We start from the raw sequence: 21,746 nt of genomic DNA, 5'->3' as shown, positions 1-21,746 counted from the left end.
CTGGAGCTGATGTTTTTCTCTGTCAGTATAAGCCCACACAAAGGCTTGCAAAATTATACACCTAGAGGCCTCTCCCTTTTAGGGAGACTAATTTCTAATTCACATCTTCTTTCCATAGACTCAGTCTTCCCCTTCCCTGACACCCAGTCTCAGTCTCCTTGCCTGCTCACATCCTTTTCCAGTTGTGTATGCTCAGCATCCATGCCCCAAGAGTACCATCTCCCTAGCTCTACATCTGTATTTATTCTGAACCTTTTCCTTTGGTTCCCAGGCTGCTTGGATCTCCATGGATGCTCATCTATTTTCGGTAAGGCCCCACTCCCACAGATGACTGTTCTGCTCAGGGCTCTGCCCTCCCTTGTCCCTTGCCCCTGTGGCTCTGCCCTGCAGGGCTTTCTTTTCCCAGTCCCAGTTTTTTCCCTGCCACAGCAATTCCCTTATGCAGATTCTTGTCTTAACTCATGCTGACCTTCCCCTGGTCCTTCTTCTGTTCTGCTTCTTCCTCCCCTCCCCTTATCTTTCAAGCATCTCTGCCCCTTTTTCATTCCTGGGGATATAATTTCCAGTATTTACCCTGCTATTTTACCCTCTCGCTTCCAGGCTCTCTTGTCTGGCTGTACTTCCACAGGGGCTTCCAGTTTACCTGAATCCCAGTCTCACCATCCTTTTCCAAAGTTGCTCTTTGCTCGCTCTGTTTTTCCAGCTGTCCATCCCTATTTCTTCTCAGCATCTCTTTCCAATCCAGCCTCACCAGGAGCAATTTTTATCCATTGCTAATCTACCAGATCCCGTGTCTTTGTCAAACTCCTTTCTCTGTCTCTGATCAAACTATGGCACTTGCTTCATTTCAGGTTTCAATTGAACTTCTCTGCATTAACTAGTGGGTCCTCATGGGAGGGGAACTGGGGGTGCCAGAGGGACAAACTCTCTTCTTTTAGACTGGAATTTGACCCTGCCTTAGGTCATCAGTGGGAGATGTCATTACAAGGATATTGTCATTTGGTTTTAGTAGCCTTGAGTTGTACCGTGATGGTACTTGTACCATCTGGTCAGCTGGGAGTCTGGAGCTCAGCTAATGTTGACAATCTTCAGAGCTTTTAGTTGCAAAAGTGTGACGTACAGTTTTTTTCAGATCTTGCCTGAATTTGGAGGGACTGGCAGCAAATGGCAAAAAGACGTATACCTAGCACAGAAACCTCTCCTGCCAAATTTAATTCCAGCTTTCAAAACACTGAAGCAGCAGAGCAAGACTTTATATCATTGACGGCAGCATATTTCCCCTAGCCTGTTTTGAGAAATTAGCTGCTGGTTTTATCTGGCTTTTTCATAAAAATAAAAATTAAATAAAATCAGGACAATGAAACACTGTAACTGGAAAATTTAATCTGGGAAAACTGAAGTTTGGCATTGCTGTATGTGAAATCAGTGTCTAATGATGGGAAATGTCAAATGTGCATAATCGTAGGTGAAACTACTATCCCTGCTGATATGAGTAACAGCTATAAAAAGTCTGAAATATGTTCTAAATAGTTAAGGATAAATTATGAACTGAGCTACATCTCTGGAAATGATCTGATTCTTCCATTCAGCTAATGGTTGAATTTAGCCCTTTGTGTATAGCAAAACTTCTACTTTTTAAAACTTGCTGCAGGCAGACATTATAAATTCTCAGCTTTCTAAGGCCAGACGTGACCACAGTAATTGCAGAATCTGACCGCGTGTGCAAGAGAGACTGCAACATTTTGCATGCTAATTCTTTTATTTCACCTAAAACTCAGAGTCGAACAAGAAGATAGCTGTTAGTGTATCTAAAGCCAGCTATCAATATGCATGTATTCGGGAGGGGCTGTTTCCTCGGTTGTATTCAAGAGAAAAGGTTGAGCTTAACGGCTGTAATGACATGACTGTATCTTAATGGGAACACACCACTAGCAAAACATTCCAATTAACAGGGGATGTACTGAGCTGAAATAAATGGGTTTAAGTGATGATCAGCCTGGTGTGAAATTATAAACTCCATTGTTAGTATCAAAATGACTAATTACAGCTCTGATGCAGAATAGCACTCAGATTTTTAAATCTGTGGGACTAAACTGAAAATGCTTTCAGCCTTTTGCAAGACCTCCAGGGAAAAATGAAGAGCGTGCAGTTTTTAGCTTGCATTTTTGTTTAATTGGTGCATTATTTCAGTACAAAGTACTATATAGTATTTCTTTCCTCTTTCTCCAGTCTTTTTTTAAATTGAGTTTCCACAGGATGTCCTAATTAGGAGACCCATACTGTATACCCTCAAAAGAATTAAGGATTTCACTTCAGCTAAGTGGCATTTTTGACTGGGGAAAAAAAGCACAATTTAATGGGGTGGAGAAAAACAGTGTCAGCCAGGCTATTCAGGGAAAACTGAGAAATAGGCACAAGTTTTATATAAGGATTTGTAACTCATTTAGGTGGTGCTCTTTTCTTTACACTTTTCTAACACTGTATAGTACTAAATTCTCTTAATCTAATTTGTACTTCTATGTAAAGCAATCCACACACATTTTAAGGCTTTTTTTTTTTTCCTTTTGCCCTACAGCTTTCCTATTGAGCAAGCAAATGTTAAAAGCAGTTAAAAGCAAGCTTGAATCTGTTCTCTCCATTGATGGGTTTTAAAATTAAAGCTCTTTGAAACTTTCATGCCTGTCAGTGCAGCCCAGGAGCACTAAGCCACAGCTGTCTGGTGCCACATGCTAACAGACCAAGTCTTGAAAAAAGGGTGGCAATTTTTCTACCCTTGCTTAGAGTGCCAAACCAATGCTGAATGGAAGAAAATGAATCAGATTTTTCTTTTTAGTAGGGTGTATGAAATAGTAAAGGCTGAAGATGCCTTGGAGTTCCTGTTCTGTTTATCATCTCTCACAATTGCCCTGAAAACTGGAAACATCCCTTAATGGATGACAGTTTCTTTGTGACAGAAACTTCATTAAATTCTTTATATAAAAATTACTTAAGGCTCAACTATCGATCTTAAAATATCTTTAGATTTTCACAATTATAGTAAAATTTATGATTTGTGAAGGTAAGCATCTTAATTACAGAATATTTTAGTTCGGAAGAGACCTCTGGAGGTTATCTAGTCCAGCCCTCTGCACAATGAAGGCAGATTGCTTTGGGAGTAATTATTTTGAATATCTTTGAGGGTGGAACCCCACAGCCTTTTGGGGCAACCTCTTCCAGCATTTGAACACCTTCAAGGTGACAACAGCCACTTTTGCTGTGAGAGCACATTGCCAGCTTGTTGTCTACCAGGATCCTTGGGGCCTTTTCTGCAACGGTCAGGGTAAACAGCTCTTTTACCAAGTACAGTTTCCTTAAAGAAAATCACCAAGTTGCGTTATTAGATGCATTGCTTTTACTGTGATTTCTTTCATTCACGTTTGATTTTAGTGCTAGTTTTTCGGCCCTGAGCCTCAAAAGCATTTTTGATGTACAAATTTCATTTGTACCCAAGACATTTCTGCAGGTACCTGTAGAGAACTCTGCAAAATGAAACAAAGCAAACTTCTATTTACTTTGAAAAGGACCCAGCAGCTCATGTTGTACAGTGGAGACATACCACAGCACATGTTTAGTAATGGGAATGTACAGCCTTAAAGGTCTGGACAAACCCATCAGGAACTACTGAAATCTCCTTTTTTCGGACATGACGTTTCAAACTGATGTTCAGCAGCAAGACAATAATTTTTCATAAAATGTTTCTGAGGTGCTAGTTTAGAAGTTTGAGTTGGGAATGTTTATCCAGTAAGTTTTCAATTCGATCACGTCAGTGGACTGTGGCAAGGGCAATGTCCCTCTGTTATGTCAAACCTAGGCATCTTTGAGTCATTGCTTTTGTTGTTATTGGTAATCATGTATATGTTGTTTGAGCAACAGTTTGACATCAAATACACCGATACTAGTCTGACAACAAAGTCATAATTAATATCTTGAGCACCCAGATTACTTGTCTGTACAAGCATGTGTTACCAGAACATGGTATCTGTGTCGGGAGGGACCACCTTCTTAATTTTACTGGCTTCTGATGAATCTCATTCAAAATCTACTGACTCAGTAGAAAAACTAGTATAGCCTTCAGTGGGTTTTGGATTAAAGGCATTTGATCTTAGGGAAATGGAATAATCTGTAAAAGAAGGATCATAATGTTTCTCTCTTGTTAAAAGTAATTGAAATGCCTAGAGGGAAAGTACAAAGTATGCACTATTACTGTTTTATCTATTAAGAAAACTGGTTTTATCAATTCTTATTTAATTACTTAAATGAGTAATTTAAGGCTTTGTAAGGCCTCATGTATCTGGTGTTTCATTTGTTTCTTTCAGTTGAAACAGGGTGGTTACTATGGAAACAAAGACGTTGCAAGATTTGAGTTGCTGTTAGCTTTGGGAACAAATACATTATTATGAAAACACACCCCCCCCGAGATATTGAACTATAAAGTAGAATAAGGTCCTTATTAATTGATAAATCCTGGGTAAAAGCTTTTATACGGTAAGTGTGTGGAATAGGAACCACTCTGGCAGAAACAAATGAAAAAAATGGAAGTTAATGGAGCTGTCATTTCAATATTCAATAATATTATCTAGAATATGCAATTTCCCAGATGTAATTCCCATATCCTGCATGAACAGTTACAACAAAGTGAAAGGCTTACCGACACCAACGTGCTTTTCCTGTCACAGTGTAACAGCAAAACGTGTACACTGCTAGAAACAGCAGAGCAGCTGGGAAAATAGAGCCGCTCTCGACATCAGTTACGCGGGCAATATATGGCATAGTCCTCCTGGCACCCCCTCAGCTATTTGCACAATTATTTTTTTGGCCATCTCACAGACTTGCACGTTTATGCATGGGGCAAACAAGCGTGCATGCAGAAAGGAGGAATCAAAGCCCCTCAGTCTGGGAGAACCTGATGTCCTGAGGGTTGACAAATGTTTCCAGTCTTTGCTTTCCAAGCTCCTGAAGATACAGGAAAGAGTGGACCAGGCCGGTAGGAATTAGAGAGATGTCAGTTCTCCTCTCCCGTACATAACTCACTTTTGACTGTAGTGACCCTATAGTGTTCAAAATCAGGAACGAGTTCCATAATTGAAATCGGCTCAAACTGGGCAAATCAGCTCAAATACAGGCATGGAGCCCAGTGAGCTAGAATAAGAGCCCAAGCTAACCTGTAGGTTGATTTCACTGGAGTATTAGCTAAAACACACCCGTATGCATGCGTACACATGCATATAGAGCCACGCTTAGAAGAATGATTCAATTATAGATACAGCTCTTTGACTAATAAAAGTACGTAATAAATCATCAATCATAGAACACCCCAGTTTGGAAGGGACCTCAAACTGGTCCAATCTTTCATGTGAAAGGGAGCCTAGATGAAGTTATCTAGACTGTCTGTCCAATTGCATCCTGAAAACCTCCAGTGATGAGGTGTCTACCATGGCCCTGGGGAGGCCCTTGCAGTAAATGATTGTTCCTACTGTCAAAAATATCTTTCTTACATGGAGGTGAAATGTCTCCCAGTGCAACTTGTACCTGTTGCCCCCTGTCTTCTCCATGTGGCTCCTTGTGAAGAAAGAGTCCTCTCTGTGGGTGCCCTTTAAGTACAGGAGTAGTGTGATGAGGTCCCCTTGAGCTTTCTCCAGGGAGAAGAGATCTAACTCCTTCAGTCAAGGAAAAGAAAAAAAGGAAATTAAAGAGTTGTATTTTCGTGGGGTTTTTTAAAAACTGTTGAGTATATGAAATCAGGCTCAGCCCTCAACCAGTACTCTGTGACCTCAAAATGCTGTTGTTGGTTATGCACAGAAACATCAGAGGAGACTCTGTGTTCTTCCTCTACACCATTTGCACTTGCATAACTTATTTTTTCCACGTTACAGAGCATGTGTGAGTACCTGTGTAAATGCATGCTTGTTTGTGTATGTTTTATCTGGCTAAAGAGAAGGTGTTTCTCACAAAGTTTGTAGGCCTGACTTCCAGAAACAACGCACAGGGAAAATACAGACCTGAAGTAATTTACTGGGTGAATGAAGTCTATGTCTTTTCTCCAAAGAAAACTTTGTCTGAGATCAAAATCAAAATTAGTTAATTGAAGGCCCCAAATAAATACTTCCACGGGCTTTACAGTTTTTATATCTTCCCAAAGTGCCATGAAAATCATACTTACATAATGAGCATTGGCTCATGTTTTCAGGGGAAAGAGTTTGCCAGCCTTGATAGTAGGGAAAACTTCAAAGGCTGTGATAAATCAAATGAATAATTTGTCTGGAGGAAGTCTGTATAAATTGGTCATGTTATCTGAATGTGTCAAATGAAATGTTAAGATCTCCCTCTCTCTTTCTCCAGGAATAATTGGATTTGCACATCTCTCTAAATCGCTAGTCTTTTCACCAAAATGTAAGCACATTTATTTTTCATTACCTGAGTGCCTGTCATGATATATGGTTACAGAAAAGTGGCCAAAGCTATATGGGAGGGTTCAAGCAGGCTGATTCTACATATTCCTACTGTTAGCCCACCTGATGTGAAGATGATCAGCAGGCCATGTAAGACTACCTCAGTTCTGCATCCCTAATTCAGATAAGCTGGACTGGATAAGATGAAAGGGTCTAAGATTCTTTGTAAGTCATTCAAAGGTAAGTTAGAAGGCTTCATTACTGACACATGAGTTCCTCTAGAGGATCATTGTTTCTGTATTTAGCATTCTGGAGGAAGAAGAGGTAACAGGAAAATGGCACTTTAAAATTATTTTGATTTTTCTTCAGTTTCTAAGCTTTTAAAGAAGGGTTGGGTTATACCTATCACTTGCTGTTCTTATAGGAAAGGGACTGTGGATTCGGATATTTTATTCTCTTTATTCATAAGTATTTTTTTCCTTAACTGGGCATTTATGAAATTCTAGTATGTATGTACTTAAAAATTGATTTGGTTTTCTATGCATTAAATGCTCTTTTTTCTGATGCCAGATTTACCAAGTTTACTAACGCAAATTTGGATGTTTAATGTTAAAGCCAAGGATAAACCATCTTGTCCATATTTTATGAGTAAAATGTTCAAAGTTCCTTCCTAGTAGAACATGCAGATCTCTTAATTGTTCCAGTTATCTTATGAAGAGAACACGTAGATCTTTCCTTAGTGTTCTGCCTTTCAGCTGAGAATCTGAAATGTCAAGAAAACAGAGAAAGTTCCAACTTGGAAGCTGCAGTACAAAATAATGTGTTAGAAATTGAAATAGTGATAGATAAGCCTGTGCTTGTGCAGTGCGAGTTTGAAATCTTATAGGTGCATGTATTTCAGCTTCTATTTACACTTTTTATCTAAAAACATCCTTTGATTTCATATGAAGTGATCTATTGCCTTGCCACACTACAGCAGAATTTTTATTTTTTAATGTTACATTTTAAATGTCTTGAGAGACCAGATTTCTGTGGCGATACTAGAAACATATTGTCACAATCCACCAATTGTTACCGACAGCAGTTTTACCCTGGATATGCTTTCAAGCTGTGTGTAAGCTGAAAGCAAAAAATGGAAAATAACATTTGGAATATAATGATGGGACCTCAGGTATTGATGAAGTAGAGCTGGCTTGAGTTATGTTTATGGTTTGGCATACTACAAGTGATTTTTTATCATAGGAACATAGTAAAAATAAACTACAAAAGTACTTGCAAACATGCTTTCTTGAGCTAAAATTCACTACCTCGAAGTATCCTCATGCAATTATTCATATTAGTATGAACAATTCATTAGTTCATACTAATTGATTAGTTCATATTAGTAAAATGAAACACATCTGTGATTATCTGCAATGCTGAAATAAGTGAAATAGGCAAGTCTGCTGTGGCCTCCACATGGGACATTTGCTTTTGGCTTGTTGGGTTTGTTTATTCCATATACATTGTTGAGGGCTGTTAAATAATAATCTGTCCTTCGATTATTGGCCCCTCAGATGATAGTTGGATTAACATTGAATTGATTATTGCATTTTAATCTGGGTGAACGTGTGCATTTATTGAAAAATAATATCTTAGCAGGGGAAGGAAAGGAATTATTTCTATGGGTGCTCCCCTGGCTATAGCACACACCCCTCACCCCCGAGCTTTTTCTTGAGCATCCAAGTTACTTTCAGACCTTCCACCCAGAAACTCTTGGCACCACGCACTGACAGCAAAGCAAGAGCCAGCAAGTAGGTTCAACTCAGGTTCATAAAATTTAGCAGGAGGTGAGGAGCGTGTCATAGCAGCAGCTGGGCAGGTCACAGCACGACCAAAGAAAAAGGGGCAAAATTACGTATGTGTTTTGGAGGTAAGAGTGGTGAGGGAGATCAGGATGTCTGGGAGTGGAGTTGGGTGCACTGCTGAGGTAAGGGGAGGAACACCTTTTAGAGTTGTGCATTAAATGAGAGAGGAGGATACTACTGCCTGCTGACTATTTCCTCGGTATGCTTTTCTTTCATTTATCAGTTGCAAATGCAAGGCAAAAAGGCAGTGCTTTTTTTGTTGTGGTTATTTTTCCAGTGGATCGATATTTAAATTATACTCAGACCTGAACCTGGTTGTCCAACCAAAAGCTCCTATTTTTTTGTTGTTGTTGGTTTTGTTTAGTTACTGTCTTTTTGGTTTAGGGTGGGGGGCTTTTTTTGGTTGGTGAATTTGAAATCTGGAGTTGATCTCTCATGAAGTGTTGGCAATAAGGGTTAGGCAGGTCAGAACAGAAACTTCACCTGAGTATGACAGAAATATGAAACAAAATCTGATTCCAAATCATGATCTGTACCTTGCAATTTATACTCACTATTTACTTTAAACTTAGCTCATCACCATCACATTGTTTTAATAAGTTCCTAAGTATGTAATTGTACTAAGATTATTTAACATTATTCTCTTGTAGCAACTTGTAAAGTGAAATACTTAAATACAATAACAACTTTGTAGCTGAAATCTGAATCAAGGTTGATTATTTCCCTAACTCCTTAAATCAAGATCTGGTGCTTGGTCAAAAGGTTTGTACAGAAAAATACTGTTAAATTATATTATCAGGCAAGATTGGCAAGTATTTTAGATGACTTTTTAAACCTTCTTTTCAGAAAAGTACTTAAGCCCGTGTCTAAACCTTAAAACTGTAAGTAACTCAAGTTCACCGTGCCAGACTTCTTTCGGGGCATTTACTCAATACAGTAGAGGGGTTTAGTATACTGAATAGGAAACAGAGCAAATGAAGAGAAGAAAAAACAGAGAGATTTACACTTCTGTCTAGACCAAGCTCTAACTGTGGGCAGCACGGTAATGAGCATGTGCCAGAATGAGCATTAAAGTGGACAGATGCCAACTTTTTCATTGTGAGTAACCTCTTGCAGCTGGAGCCTATTCACTGGAAGGAAAAGGCAGAGCCACCAATGACTCCAGTGGTGCAAAACCAGAGCGCTCCGGAGTGGAAGAATTAGCTCACCGTGTACTTCTTGGCAAAATCCTGGAGAGTTTATAAGCACACAAAAAAATACCTTAAAATGTAATTGTAAGTGGTGCTTTGTTTAGTGTGATTCTCCCTAAGCCAGGGTTGGGTCTTTCTGGTTGACTGGTTGGTTGACACTTGCCTCATGCACCACGCTGTTGGATAGTGGGATCAGCAATTTCCGATAGAGGTGCTGTGCTATGGCTTCACTTGGGCTTACCAATGGTGCCTATATGGCTCCTAATATGCCACCAGAGCAACAGCTGGGAATATATTATGTTCACAGATGTACCTGTTGCCTTTCTATAGAGGAACTGCACAGAAAGTCACTCCCGTTTCTTGAATGAGAACTGCTGGTGGTCTGTTTAGCCCAACTGCTAGATGCCACACGTGTAGCAGACAAAGCCAGCGCGTGCCCTGGGTGTCCCAGTCCTTCCAACTGTGCCAGGAGATGGACTTCCAGCTTCGTTCTCTGGATGGACAATTATCCTCAGGAGGGCAATCTACAGAGGTCCTTCAAAGTCCTGTTTGCCATACGGAGAAACATAAATGCAGATGGGTGCAGCTGCCTCAAATGTCAGCTTTGTTACAGGCCAGCAAAAGAGCTGAATTAGGTTTGTGACAGCTCCACTGGTCTGCTACCTAACACAGACCAAACCACCATGTTGACCTCTAGTCCTTGCCTATCTAGCCGTCCTTTCTAACCCGCCAGTTTTGCATATTACTGAATTGCTTTTTATACATACCTGCTTAGATAAGATGGAATTTTTCAACCGCAAAAGGCAGTAATATGTACTGACTGATTAAAAACAGATTTTTTTCCATGATACAACCTCTTAAATAAAATACAAAATTTCAGAAATGTTTAAGCAGATATCTGTAGAAGCCAGGACTTTAATAACACTGCATAAATTGTGGTTCTTTAGATGGGCTTTTTGCTTTCTCTTCATATAAATGTCTGTCATTAGTTATGTGCAAAACTCAGAACTTCAGTTTTTGGAATGAATACTTCCCAGATCTTGCTCGTGCAAGATTAGTTTAGGCATCTCATGAGCAGGAGCTCTTGTTGGACTCCTGCTTTTAAGTACGTTCCATGTCTTGGGAGGTTGGAAGTGGATGCAGCCAGGATGCTGCAGGGCAGCTGTGCAACAGTTCAAGTTCTCCTTAACCCCCTTCATTGCACTGGATTAGCCCATTGGGAAAAGAATGAGCTTATGAACCCTGTAGCTCTCCACAATAAGTCTTTAATGACATGCTTCAAAAGCAGGGTGTCTGGTGTTTGTTGTGCTCTTTTAACACTTCAGCTTCCAGTCCGACTACTGCATTGAAGAAAAAAAAACAAAAAAACCCCAAATATGTTGGGGCTTCAAATGGAGCTATGGTTTTGCAAACCTTTATTAACTCACCTGTCAGTCTAAAACTGGTTTTAGTTTTTAATTTAGTGAAATGCTTAATGTAGTCTTTCTTGATCCTTGATTGCTGATTATTATTCTGGTCCTTCTTTGATTAATGACTCATTAGAAATAGGGCTGAAGCAGCCCCCCAGTTCCCAGCCAAGCCAACATTTGGATATCTTCTAATGGTTTAACTGAAATGGGAATTGCTAAAAATATTGCTTGTCCTATAAAGTCAGTTTTGTCACTGTCTAAACTGGGACAGGGTTCTTATAACATGTTTGAATGCCCTCAGAAAACAAATTGCTTTCTCTGTTTAAAAGAAAATGTTATTTTCTTTTCATTTTTTGTATGCCCATTTCACTTTATAATACTGAAAATAACTACACAGCGTCAGTTCTGTTGGCCTGTGTTCTTTGTAATCATGGTCCCTTTTACAGGCAGAATAATTTTTAAGTATATATATTGTTTCTTTCCCAAACCTAATAATGCACATCAAAGGAGAACTTTTGCTATAGTGCACTATATCTACAGCTCTAGTCCTGTCCTTTTTCCTCAGAGGCCCCAGTTGTGAAATGTCTCTTATGCTCTGAGGAAGGGAGAAGAAGCAGTGAAGGAGGGCTAAAGAGCATTGCAGCAAAGCAACTCACAAGGCAGATGAGCGTAGTTAAATCAAAGGGCAGAGCTGTGGCTGCAAGTGGCAAGCACCCATGGTATATTTGAGGGCATGGCTTTGCAGAGAAGCAAAAGTGCAATTGCAGGTTTTCCCTAGAATGTTGTCCTCTCAGTTAATAAAGGTTTTATGTGGTCAACAATCTGAAATGCTTGGCTTTCCTTTAATTTCCACAATGTCCCATTTTAAATAAGGGTTAATAAAAAAATAAGCGACATTCCTATGAAATATGCAAATAGACCCAACTTAGTTAACATCATTTAAGTCATAGTGGCTTCAAGTGCAGCTATTTTTATTGCACTTTTAATAAAAATAGTCCTGGACAATTAATTAACAGTGCAGTATCTCATGGGTCTTTCCTTGTGATATACTGTAATCACTTGAGGTAAAAAATCTTAGTCCCCAAGAGTGTATCAACATCATAGCTGTTATTTCTTTTCACGTAGAAATGTGGAGTGCAGTTGTCAAGCTCTGCACATTTGAGACTTGAGGTCAATCATTCCTATTAGCTGCAAATGTTACCATTCCCTGGCTGGAGAAATACAGGGTCGAGCATGTGTATCCCATGGAAGAGTAGTCATCTGTTTCAGGACAAGTACATAGGATAAAAATTAGCTTAAGTTTTTCCATGTGCACCTGGCATGTCCATTTAAATAAAGAACACCAAAGGAAACATTAAACTCGCATACACCCAAAACCTGGCCCAAAACCATGCTTGATACTCTGGTAGTTCGTCTGGAATTGATTGGCAACTTTTTTAATAGGTTAGACACAAGTAGGCAGCAGGCCTAGTTCATAGGCTGTGTCACCACAACGAGGTGGGAACGTAACTGGAGCACATGCAAGCATAACTTCTTCAAGTTAGGAGGAAAAAACCAGTTGCAGTGAAGATGTGGTTGCATGGACTTCGTTAGTGACAGGGAATATATTTATGATCTCTAGCCAGCCTGCGTGTACTAAAGACTGATCTGCCATGTCAACACCACTAGCTTTAGTAAGGTAGGATACGATCACGCTTCTGCTTTGTGGTGTTTCATTCCTCATCTCTGTTTTACTGCAGTGTAACTGTGGGGCTTTTGGTTACGCACTTTAACCAACCAAATCTGAAATTACATAACCTCTGTTTCAGTTTGACCATTTGTAAAGAGATGATGGGAGGGTGGCTGTGGTTCTCATGAAACCTATATAATTGCTGAACTTAATTTCCACTATGCAGGGCTCTGATAAGCCCAGAAGGCTCTCCAAAGTTGTTTTCTTCTTTAAACCAGGAGGTAGCCTCAAAACATGCTTTACTTTGGTCGGTTCTACAGCAGGAGCAAAGGAAATGCAAACTGCTGTCAATGTTTGCAGCCAAAAGGCTTTGTTTGTCATGGATTGGATGTAAATGGCGATCAAGGCTGTCGTTACAAAGTGCTGTCCCACAGTGTGTCTTAGCATGTGCTGCAGTTTCAGTGGACCGGTTCTCAAAGCCTTCCAGTAAGCCATGAGTGGAAAATACAAATGCATACTTATATTTACCAATGGCAGGAAAAAAAAATATTTTTAACGAGAAAAAGACAGTGGCTTCACTTCAAATGGAATTTAAAATCTCATTGTAGCCGATAGCTGTATGTTTTATTTTGTGGCCCTTTGAATAGACATTTTTTATGGAGCAGAAAAAAGCCTCTGAGAAGATGATCTCAGGGATGTTGTTATTTTCTCTCCTGTGACGTAAGGCAGGAGCACACAACTCAGCATTTTTCGTCTTTACAAACTTACGTTAATTTACTTTGACAGCATTTCCAACCCATATAGTAGCTTAGGACTATCTGTTTGTGCTACCTTCCTATTTTAGACAAGCAATGCTTTGCGTGAGACTGTTAATTTGGCAAAGGGCATGGGTTCACATTTGGTTTTCATAGACTGATAGATTTAAAGGCCAGAAGAGACCATTATGATCATCTAGTCTGACCTCCCACTTCAATCAGGGCACAAGCCTCACGCAATCGTTACTGCAACAAGATCGTGACTTCAGTGTGAGCCAGACAACAGCTTAAAGAAAGCATCCAGTCCTGAGTTACCTTCCTCTAATTTTTAGCATTAGTTTTTCCAACTTTAGACTCCAGTCCCTGGATCATATCATTTTATAGGCATGCAGAGTCAAAATGAAACATCATCCCCAGCTGTCTTTTTCAATTACGTGTCTGTGATTTCATCTACTTGGATTTATCCCAAGATCATAGGAATATTTATATTGTATAGTTGTCAGACCATGTTAAATGGACAGTAAGCATTTTTTTCACTTTATACTGGATGTTGTAAAAACAGTTGCAAAGCACGCATGGAATGTCAAGATCTTGGGCTAGGTCTGCATCGGTATGTCAGGAAGCATTCAGCCTGGCTTTTGCTTTTTGAGAGCAGTTTGCATCCACTGAGTTAACATGCGTGTAGCCTGTTCACAGAGCAAATGGACAGCAATTATTGTCCTTTAAAAAACCAACCCCTGCATTTCTAAGATCAGGTTTTAATAGATAACAATGAAAATTGGCAAGTGACAAGAAAGATAAGGAAAGGCAGGTGCAAATATTTAAGAAATCATGATTTACCTACAACATTTCCAAAAATACAGTTAGTTGTAATTTTTGTTCACCTAAGAGAAACGGCAGTAGAAGATTAGGTAGGAGGAAGGAAGATACTTTGACTAAGCTTATTCTGGCACTCATTTTCACATGTACTCATTATAATGTGAGAGCACACTTTTTCCAGACTTAAAACCTGGCCACAATTCACTATCCCAGGAATTCTGGTCTACAGCACTGGATCAATTTTTCAAGATGGCCAGAGCTCCAAGTTTGGCATTGACATTTTACACAACTTAGGAAGTTTCTGGTGTGGATGTGAAATGAGTCTGCGACACTTTGGAAAGTCTGTGAGCAAATTTCTGCTTCTGAAATTTAAATGTCTTTCAGGCCCTTTCTGGCTCTCCCTATATGGAGTAAAGAAAGAGGGCAGGGCTTGAACTCTGCTTCTGGTACCTACTATCATGTGGTAGCCAAAATGGTACCATGGTCTGTATGGGAATAGAATAGGGGAAGGAACTAGAGGAAGATATTGCCAAGAGAAAATCGAGGTAAACATACTGCAAGAATCGATCGAGTTTTATGACCTTTAAAACTTTCAAGTCGGGCCAGTCTTAAGAGCTGCAATATAGTATTTGCCCAGTGAAACTGGAAAGATTGACATTAATTTCAGAAAGCAGCTGCCACGTTCTTGTTATCTTGTAAAGCATTAATGTAAACTGATGTTCTTCATCAAAATTTTAACAAAATTCTGGTAATTCTTGACTTCAGAAGACCCCAATCTCTTACATACCAAACTGCATGGAAACAAGATTCCAGGATTTCCAGTATGAAAATGACAGATCAAGGAGCTAGAGCACAGGAATGCATTAACTGCAATTTTTGTAAGGCAACACACTTGTTTAGTAGTTATCTTCCATTTTCACGGTTGGGAAATGCAGAGGACATCAAGAGACCTGAGTGAAACCATAATAATATATATGAGTTTGTTTATATTCACCAGATAGGAAACTTACTCTAAAATGTTGTTCTTTATCCAGGATTTGAAAATATCCTGGATATAATAATCTGTGGGTAAATAAATTTCTCTTTCAGAGAAAAATACTTACTCTTCCTGTATTAATGGCCTTAGTTGAAGACACTTTGAGGTTATTTAAAATCACTGTAGTGTTCCATATCAGCTTTGAGAACATTTTTTCTTCATGGTATGTATAGGTCCCAACTGTTAGCATTTATTATGTCCCATAATACATTTTAAATTAGGCATTCTCAATCAAGAATATACATTTTTCATTTTAAACCTTTTAGTATAAAATATCAGAACATGTACAAAATTAATATATGAGCAATAAGAAGGTACATAAATATAATTTCAAGAGCCTTTGCACATTTGGATCCCCTTAGCAAACTGGTTTTTAAAGACAAAGGTTATCTGATACTGTAACTATATAAGTTATTTTGACTGTGCATGTGAGTCTCAGCTCTACAAAGGGACATCTAACAGCACAGCAAACATGGCTTTGCAGTTAAATGATCGTTCACAGTATAGCTTATGGAAATATAAGATACAGCTCAAACTGTTCGGTAAAGAATGCCCATTTTTGTTACTCTTTGTTTTAATGGGCTATAAAATAAATGCAGTGTAGAAGGTATTTTTACAGCCAGAGCTTGTGATACATGATATGCATGGCTGTGCTGGGAAGAAAATGCCAAAATTATGTACTTCAAACACCCATCACGCTTCTCGGAAGGGTTACATACATAAAGCCATCAAAATCCTGTGCTATCTTTAATGGAACAGGACGGACTGGTCCTCCGGTGCGTACAGCATCAGCCCTGGTAAATGCCAAAGTACGTATGGTTCAGCAATGAAATACTGCCAGCTTCGTTTGTTTGTAGCCGTATGCAAGAAGGAGTAAGGAGACTGCACGGCTGCAGAAAGGGAGGGCAAGGAACAAAGTTTTAAAACAGCATGAAATAGGCAGGCAGGGCCAGAAAACAAACAGACCCAACACACACACACAAAGTGGTACGCGGGGGGAAGGATGAGTTAACGGTAGCTGGAGGGACTTAAGCGATGGAATAGATACATTGGGGGGAAAAGTAGTAGTGTGAAGAAAAAAAGCCCGTTAATAAAAGATGAGGAGGGATGAAATTAATGAGAGCTCTGCAGAGACACTACAGCCCTTGTGGGGGGAGAAGCACAGGGCCCAGTTCTGGTATTCTTGTTCCGTACTTCCTAGATACTGGGGACTGCTCGGAGGACAAAGTACAATTAAAAGGCAGGGACTGTCAGCCTGTCAGGAATACTAAGCAAGGGACTAGTCTCACACACTCGCACAGGTGAATAACTATGAGAAACAGCTCATCATGCCAGCGGTCCCTGGGTTTATTCAAAATGAAATATGTGGCCCTCAAGTCACTGAAATAAATGAGTGTTTACAGTCAGGACTCTTTAATGGCTTGCTGCCTTTTTTCCTTCTTTTTTATGTACTTAAATTATATTTACAGGGCTTTTTTGTATCTCTGGAAACTGCGTTTTATGCAAAAAAAGGACTTTTTTATGCCCATGTGCTTCCAGAAGATGGAATTTCATGCAAAACAGCAGCTATCTTGCGATGCGTAGTGAAAAATGAGGAGCTGGTAGCTACAAGTTCCACGGTGCATGGCATGGTCCTGGTCCCAAGGCAGCCAGACCAGGGTGCAGGTCACAGCCATCACAGACCTCCTCCTCCTCATGTGCTTGGATTTTCTTCCTGGGGATACGGAGGGGAGAAGGGAGGCTGAAAGTGTTGTTGCTAGATCCCAATCTCATGTGCAATTGCACAGCGGCCAGGAGGCAGCCTCAGATCTGGAAGCTGGAAAGTACTCTGCTCTCCCACAGTTGCAGATATTTATTGCAGCCATAATCGGTTGATGAACACAGACACAAGTCGCAAGTTCTCTCTGAAGAACAGTTAGTGAAGGCACAATTTGTGAATTATTTCATTCTTATGCGTAGAAAGGATGTTTTTCTTTAGAATTATTTATTAAAAAGTATAACTCTACTGAACTAGGGAATTAAATCAGTTAGATGCTGATCCATCTACTGGGTCCTTACAAGGACAGACCCAAAGGGGCACGTGCTCAGAGACCTCAGTTAGCAGCAGGCTTTTAAATTCAGATATTGAAATTCAGATGACTGAGAGCAGGAAATAAGGAGTCAAAAAGTGGTCTCAGCCAAAATAAACCGCTTTTTTTTGGTGAAACATTTTTAGCTTCCCTGCTCTCTCCTTACTCCTTTCCCCGCCCCCCCCAACTAAGCCTAATTGCTTAATCTAGTTTTTAATAGGTCCTTAGAAACTCTATTTTCTAGAACTTTCTTTTATTTTGAACATTTCTGCTCTCTTGTCTTGCCATACTTGATGCATGGACAAAACATCTGATGGAGCATATAAAAATTAGTCTCATCTTCATACCTGTGTAATTACAAAATTCAGATCCTGAAAATATATCCATTTTTCAACTGTTCACCTAAACATTAAATTCTTCAAAATGCTAACATGTTCTTTTCTTTCTTTTTGACAGCAAAATTTGGAGAGTAACCTCACCAACCTTATTAAGAGGAATACTGAACTGGAAACTCTTTTGGCGAAACTCATTCAGACCTGTCAACATGTAGAAGTGAGTACTGACCTCCATTTGAAATACTTGTAAACTTAATTACATTCATTTCCAGCATTAAGGAACAAAACTTAAAAAAAAAAAAAAAAAAAGGCAACAAGCACAGAACTAAATTTAAATAGTGGTAAACTGATTTGGAGCTTTTTCACTGGTAAGTGGTATTCTCAATACGGATGAACCTCTTTTACATTCCTTCCTATCCCTTTTCAATTATGATATGTTTGTATGGCCCTGCCACTGCTATACTTGAGCACATCAGTCACTGTCTGTAACAGGTTTATCTTTTTAGGTCATTTGTCAGGTAGGGTAATATTTGCAGGTGGAAAACTAAGGCAAAGAACCAGATCCACAATGATACTTAGGTTTCTATCTGCCACTGATTTTTTTTTTTTCATCAGAATTAAGTATCTAAATACATTTGTGGACTCAAAAGTCATGCATGAAATATATTTATCTTCAGAAGAAGAAGGATGCTTACAGGCTTTTGAGTTGCCTCAGTTACATATTGCACTTTGAGTATCACAGAAAATCTTTAGCAAGGAAGGATTTGAATCCATATTTCCCCAAGATCTGGGGGATTTTTTAGGTGGCCCCATGGAGGCTGCTGCGCTACATGCAAATTAAAATAATCACAGACTAATTCAGCTATAGGAGATCACACAGGAAGAGATCAGATTCCAAAATAGATTCTTTTTTAGCAAAACTTTTCTTTTTACTTTTTGCCATGTGGTAAGACCTTTTCAGCTCCTTATAGTACATTCAGGTCAACAAAGCCAAAACCACTATGAACAAAAAGCTTCCATATCATAAAAAACTTACAAAAAACAACATGAGTTTATGCTTTCTGCCAGTAAATATTATACAAACATCCCCCTGGCATCAAAACTTTATCACCAGTGCTTTCCTTGTTGTCCATCTCAGCCATGAGTCCCAGGTGACACACTAGATACAACATAGTTTTACCCCTTCTCCAGGTAAATTGTGGCTGAGAAACACTAGAAGACTAGGAAGGGCTCAACAGCATGAGGTGCATGTGCTTGTTGACAGATATACTGGATTCACTGAGATAGACCAAGTTCATCATTTGCAGTGCTACCAGGTTTCAAAAGTTCTAAACTCAATTTAAGATGGCATGGGGAAGTTAATGAGGTAGGAATCAGAGGAGCTGGCACAACATAAATACTGCTGATTTAGAGTGGAACAAGCTTTAGACCTCAATCACAGAGAAAAGGTATTTTCAGTTCAACAGCTAATTACTAGTCAGATTAACAGGGAAAACTTATTTTCCCTGTGAAAAATGGTTGGGGTTTTGTTTGTGTTACAGTGGTGCCTGTTGACAGGCTTCTGCACAGGACCATTTCACTTCTGACTGCACTGCAATTCCTGCACCAGCCTCGTTTATTCAGAGAAGGGTGCACTGTATTTTCCTAGCAGACAAGCAGCATTAAATAATAATAGTGTTGTGTAGAAAAAGCATTCCACTTTGAGTACAGTTGTCTATATATGTGAAAGGAAGCCAGGTTTCTTCACCAGCATTACCTGAGGAATAGCTCTGGGGAATTTGGGAAAGGAAGGTAGCACTGTTTCAGTGCTTCTGAAACATGGATATAATTTAAGAGAAAGTTATCTGTGACATAAACTGCTGTAACACAGCCACCTGCCAGCTCTGCAGAAAGGCACTCAGTTTTTAGCGAAGCCTTTTTCTTCCTTATAAAGTCCCATGGAGTTCTCCATAGGGCTTCTTCATTTCTGTCTTTTTCAGACTAAAATTCAGTGACCTAATTAAGCCCAAGAGCAACTTTTGCTTGTGAATAGAGTCAAAGTCACATCTTGAAAATTTGGCATCTGTAAGTACCTTGTTGACTGTGGTAATGGCACGTGCTGCAGATAAAAAGGAAAAAAAAAAGTCCACCCAAAAAACCCAAAGCAACCAAAACCAAACCAAAACACAAACCAAAACAAAGAAACCCAAGACTGTTGTTCCAGAGAGATCATCTTATCCATTTTTTCTATCTGCTCCACCTCTGTGGAGCCTCACTGACGCCATGGGGCTCAGCAAAACCGTGAAAGTCTCTCCACAGTGTGGGACATGAGGTGCACGGTTTGAGTTCTTTGTATGGGCAGCAATAACATCAGGCAGAACAACTGTAGTATCAGCTGGAACGACTGGAGTAGGTAATGAGAGACAGAGACAAGGCACGTTTTCTTCCTCTTTATATAAAACTCAGAGCAAAACCCATGAAGCAGATGGGCTCAGGACAGCATAAGGCTTCTTCTTCATTGGTGGCCTATGTCCAGGATGGGCTAGATCTGGAAAATTTAAAATCGCTCCTCTGTCTCCTCTGTAATTCTGCACTCTATTACCAACTCTAAAATTTAGTATTACAAAAAATCCAACTTGTTCAACTGGTAACAGATGCGCTACTGTCCCTGGAGTCCTGTTTTAGAAAATTTCTCTGTAGACATAAAGCAATAGCAGCGAAGTTGTTAATGAATTCCTACCACGTTTTATTCATCAAATTAGTCTAATTAGCATTTAAATTAGCTAAAAATTAAGAAATGAGCTTCAGTCAAAACCCTGGACCTAGGCCACGCTGGAAATCGGGCAAGTGGGGATGTGGAAGTAAACTTTAAAGCTATCTCTGTTTCTCAGAGCTCTGTAAAAACTTCAGATATGATGTGAACATCTCCAACATTAGAGAAGCTGAGGCTTAGACAGATTTTTAAAAAGTCAGTACGCTTTCTTTCTTTCTTTCTTTGTGCTGCTTTGTGATAGAAATTCATCCTAAACCAGGAACACGTATGAAGCAAACAGTATGTTGGTTGTAACATTAATGTTAAAAATTTAAAATCATAAAATATCGGGAAAAGAAAAGCTGAAGTTTCCAATGACTGTATTAGCATTGCCAAATGAACTCACTCAAAGGTTGAAACCAAACAGATAGTTAATTTAATGGGAAATGTTTTCTTTTTCATTTTTTGATACAATATATTACAGAGAATGATGTAAAATATATAGCATACAATTTGTAAACATGTGAAAACATAGGTAGTACACTTTAAAAACTGCTGTTACATACTTCGATTTCCCTTACGTAATTTTAAATAATTTTAGTAATGTTATTTTAATGTTGATTTAGATTTTGGGGGGTTTAAAACCAGTTGAAAAAAGAAAAGAAGCTTTGGGTGTCACACATAATTTAAACTTTGAAAAACAAGGAAGGAAAGGAAAAGAAATTATTATTCCTTGTGTTGATGTTACAAAGTTTTTATTAGGGGATATATAAACTTTAAAAAAAGCTATGCTAATTAACATTTATTTGTAGAAATAAACGCTAACGTTTTTTAAAGCCTTTGTCATGTCATAAACCAAAAAATTCAATATTACATAAAAAATGAAAAAGGAATGACTTTTTTGGCTTTTGATACGGACCAGAAGCTGATGTTTCCGAAAATGAACAATAAACAGGCTTTGTGTCTTTTGCACAAATGAATCCTCACCAGCCAAACCAAATGTTGTCGCAGAGCCACTGTTTCTCATCAGCAAAGTGAGCTGTTAATGGCTTCCCAGCAACCAGCTTCACTCCAGATTAATTATCTACCCATACACCCGTCCCATCAGGCAATTGTAACTTCATCGATAGCAAAGGCCATATCCCAGTCTCTCTGTGCTTTAAAACTAATGTTTATTCCCTTCTGGAAGAGAGTTATTTTCACTTTTTGCTCACCCGAGCAGGCAAGGACTGGTCAGGGATGTTCGTTATCTGGAGGCTGGATGCCTTCCAGCCCCCGGGGAGGGGGGATCTGGGGCTGCCTTTCATCACAGCAACGGAGGCATAAATCTTGCCTATTTTTAGATGGAGTTTATCAATTTATGACAGGATTTATCCTGATGGGGAACCTGATCTTGGGAGACTCAAGAAGTCCACTTCCAGTCTTGGATTCCTGTGGGTGGTTCTGGGCATATCGGCA

General features: G+C 39.3%; 1 protein-coding gene across 4 annotated transcripts in view; it reads left to right on the top strand.

The window, feature by feature from the left end:
• The window catches only part of MID1 (midline 1), a 251,344-nt gene that overhangs the window by 185,999 nt on the left and 43,599 nt on the right, over positions 1 to 21,746 (top strand). For all 4 annotated transcript variants that reach the window (XM_075057344.1, XM_075057343.1, XM_075057346.1 and 1 more), the window contains exon 3: positions 17,679 to 17,774. In XM_075057344.1, the coding sequence (XP_074913445.1) occupies positions 17,679 to 17,774 (96 nt within the window). The remainder of the gene's footprint in view (positions 1 to 17,678; positions 17,775 to 21,746) is intronic.

The sequence above is a fragment of the Buteo buteo genome, chromosome 25, assembly GCF_964188355.1.
Source record: "Buteo buteo chromosome 25, bButBut1.hap1.1, whole genome shotgun sequence".
NCBI lineage: Eukaryota > Metazoa > Chordata > Aves > Accipitriformes > Accipitridae > Buteo > Buteo buteo.
Note: the sequence above shows the minus strand (reverse complement) of the source record. Positions and strands in the feature narration are given on the sequence as shown.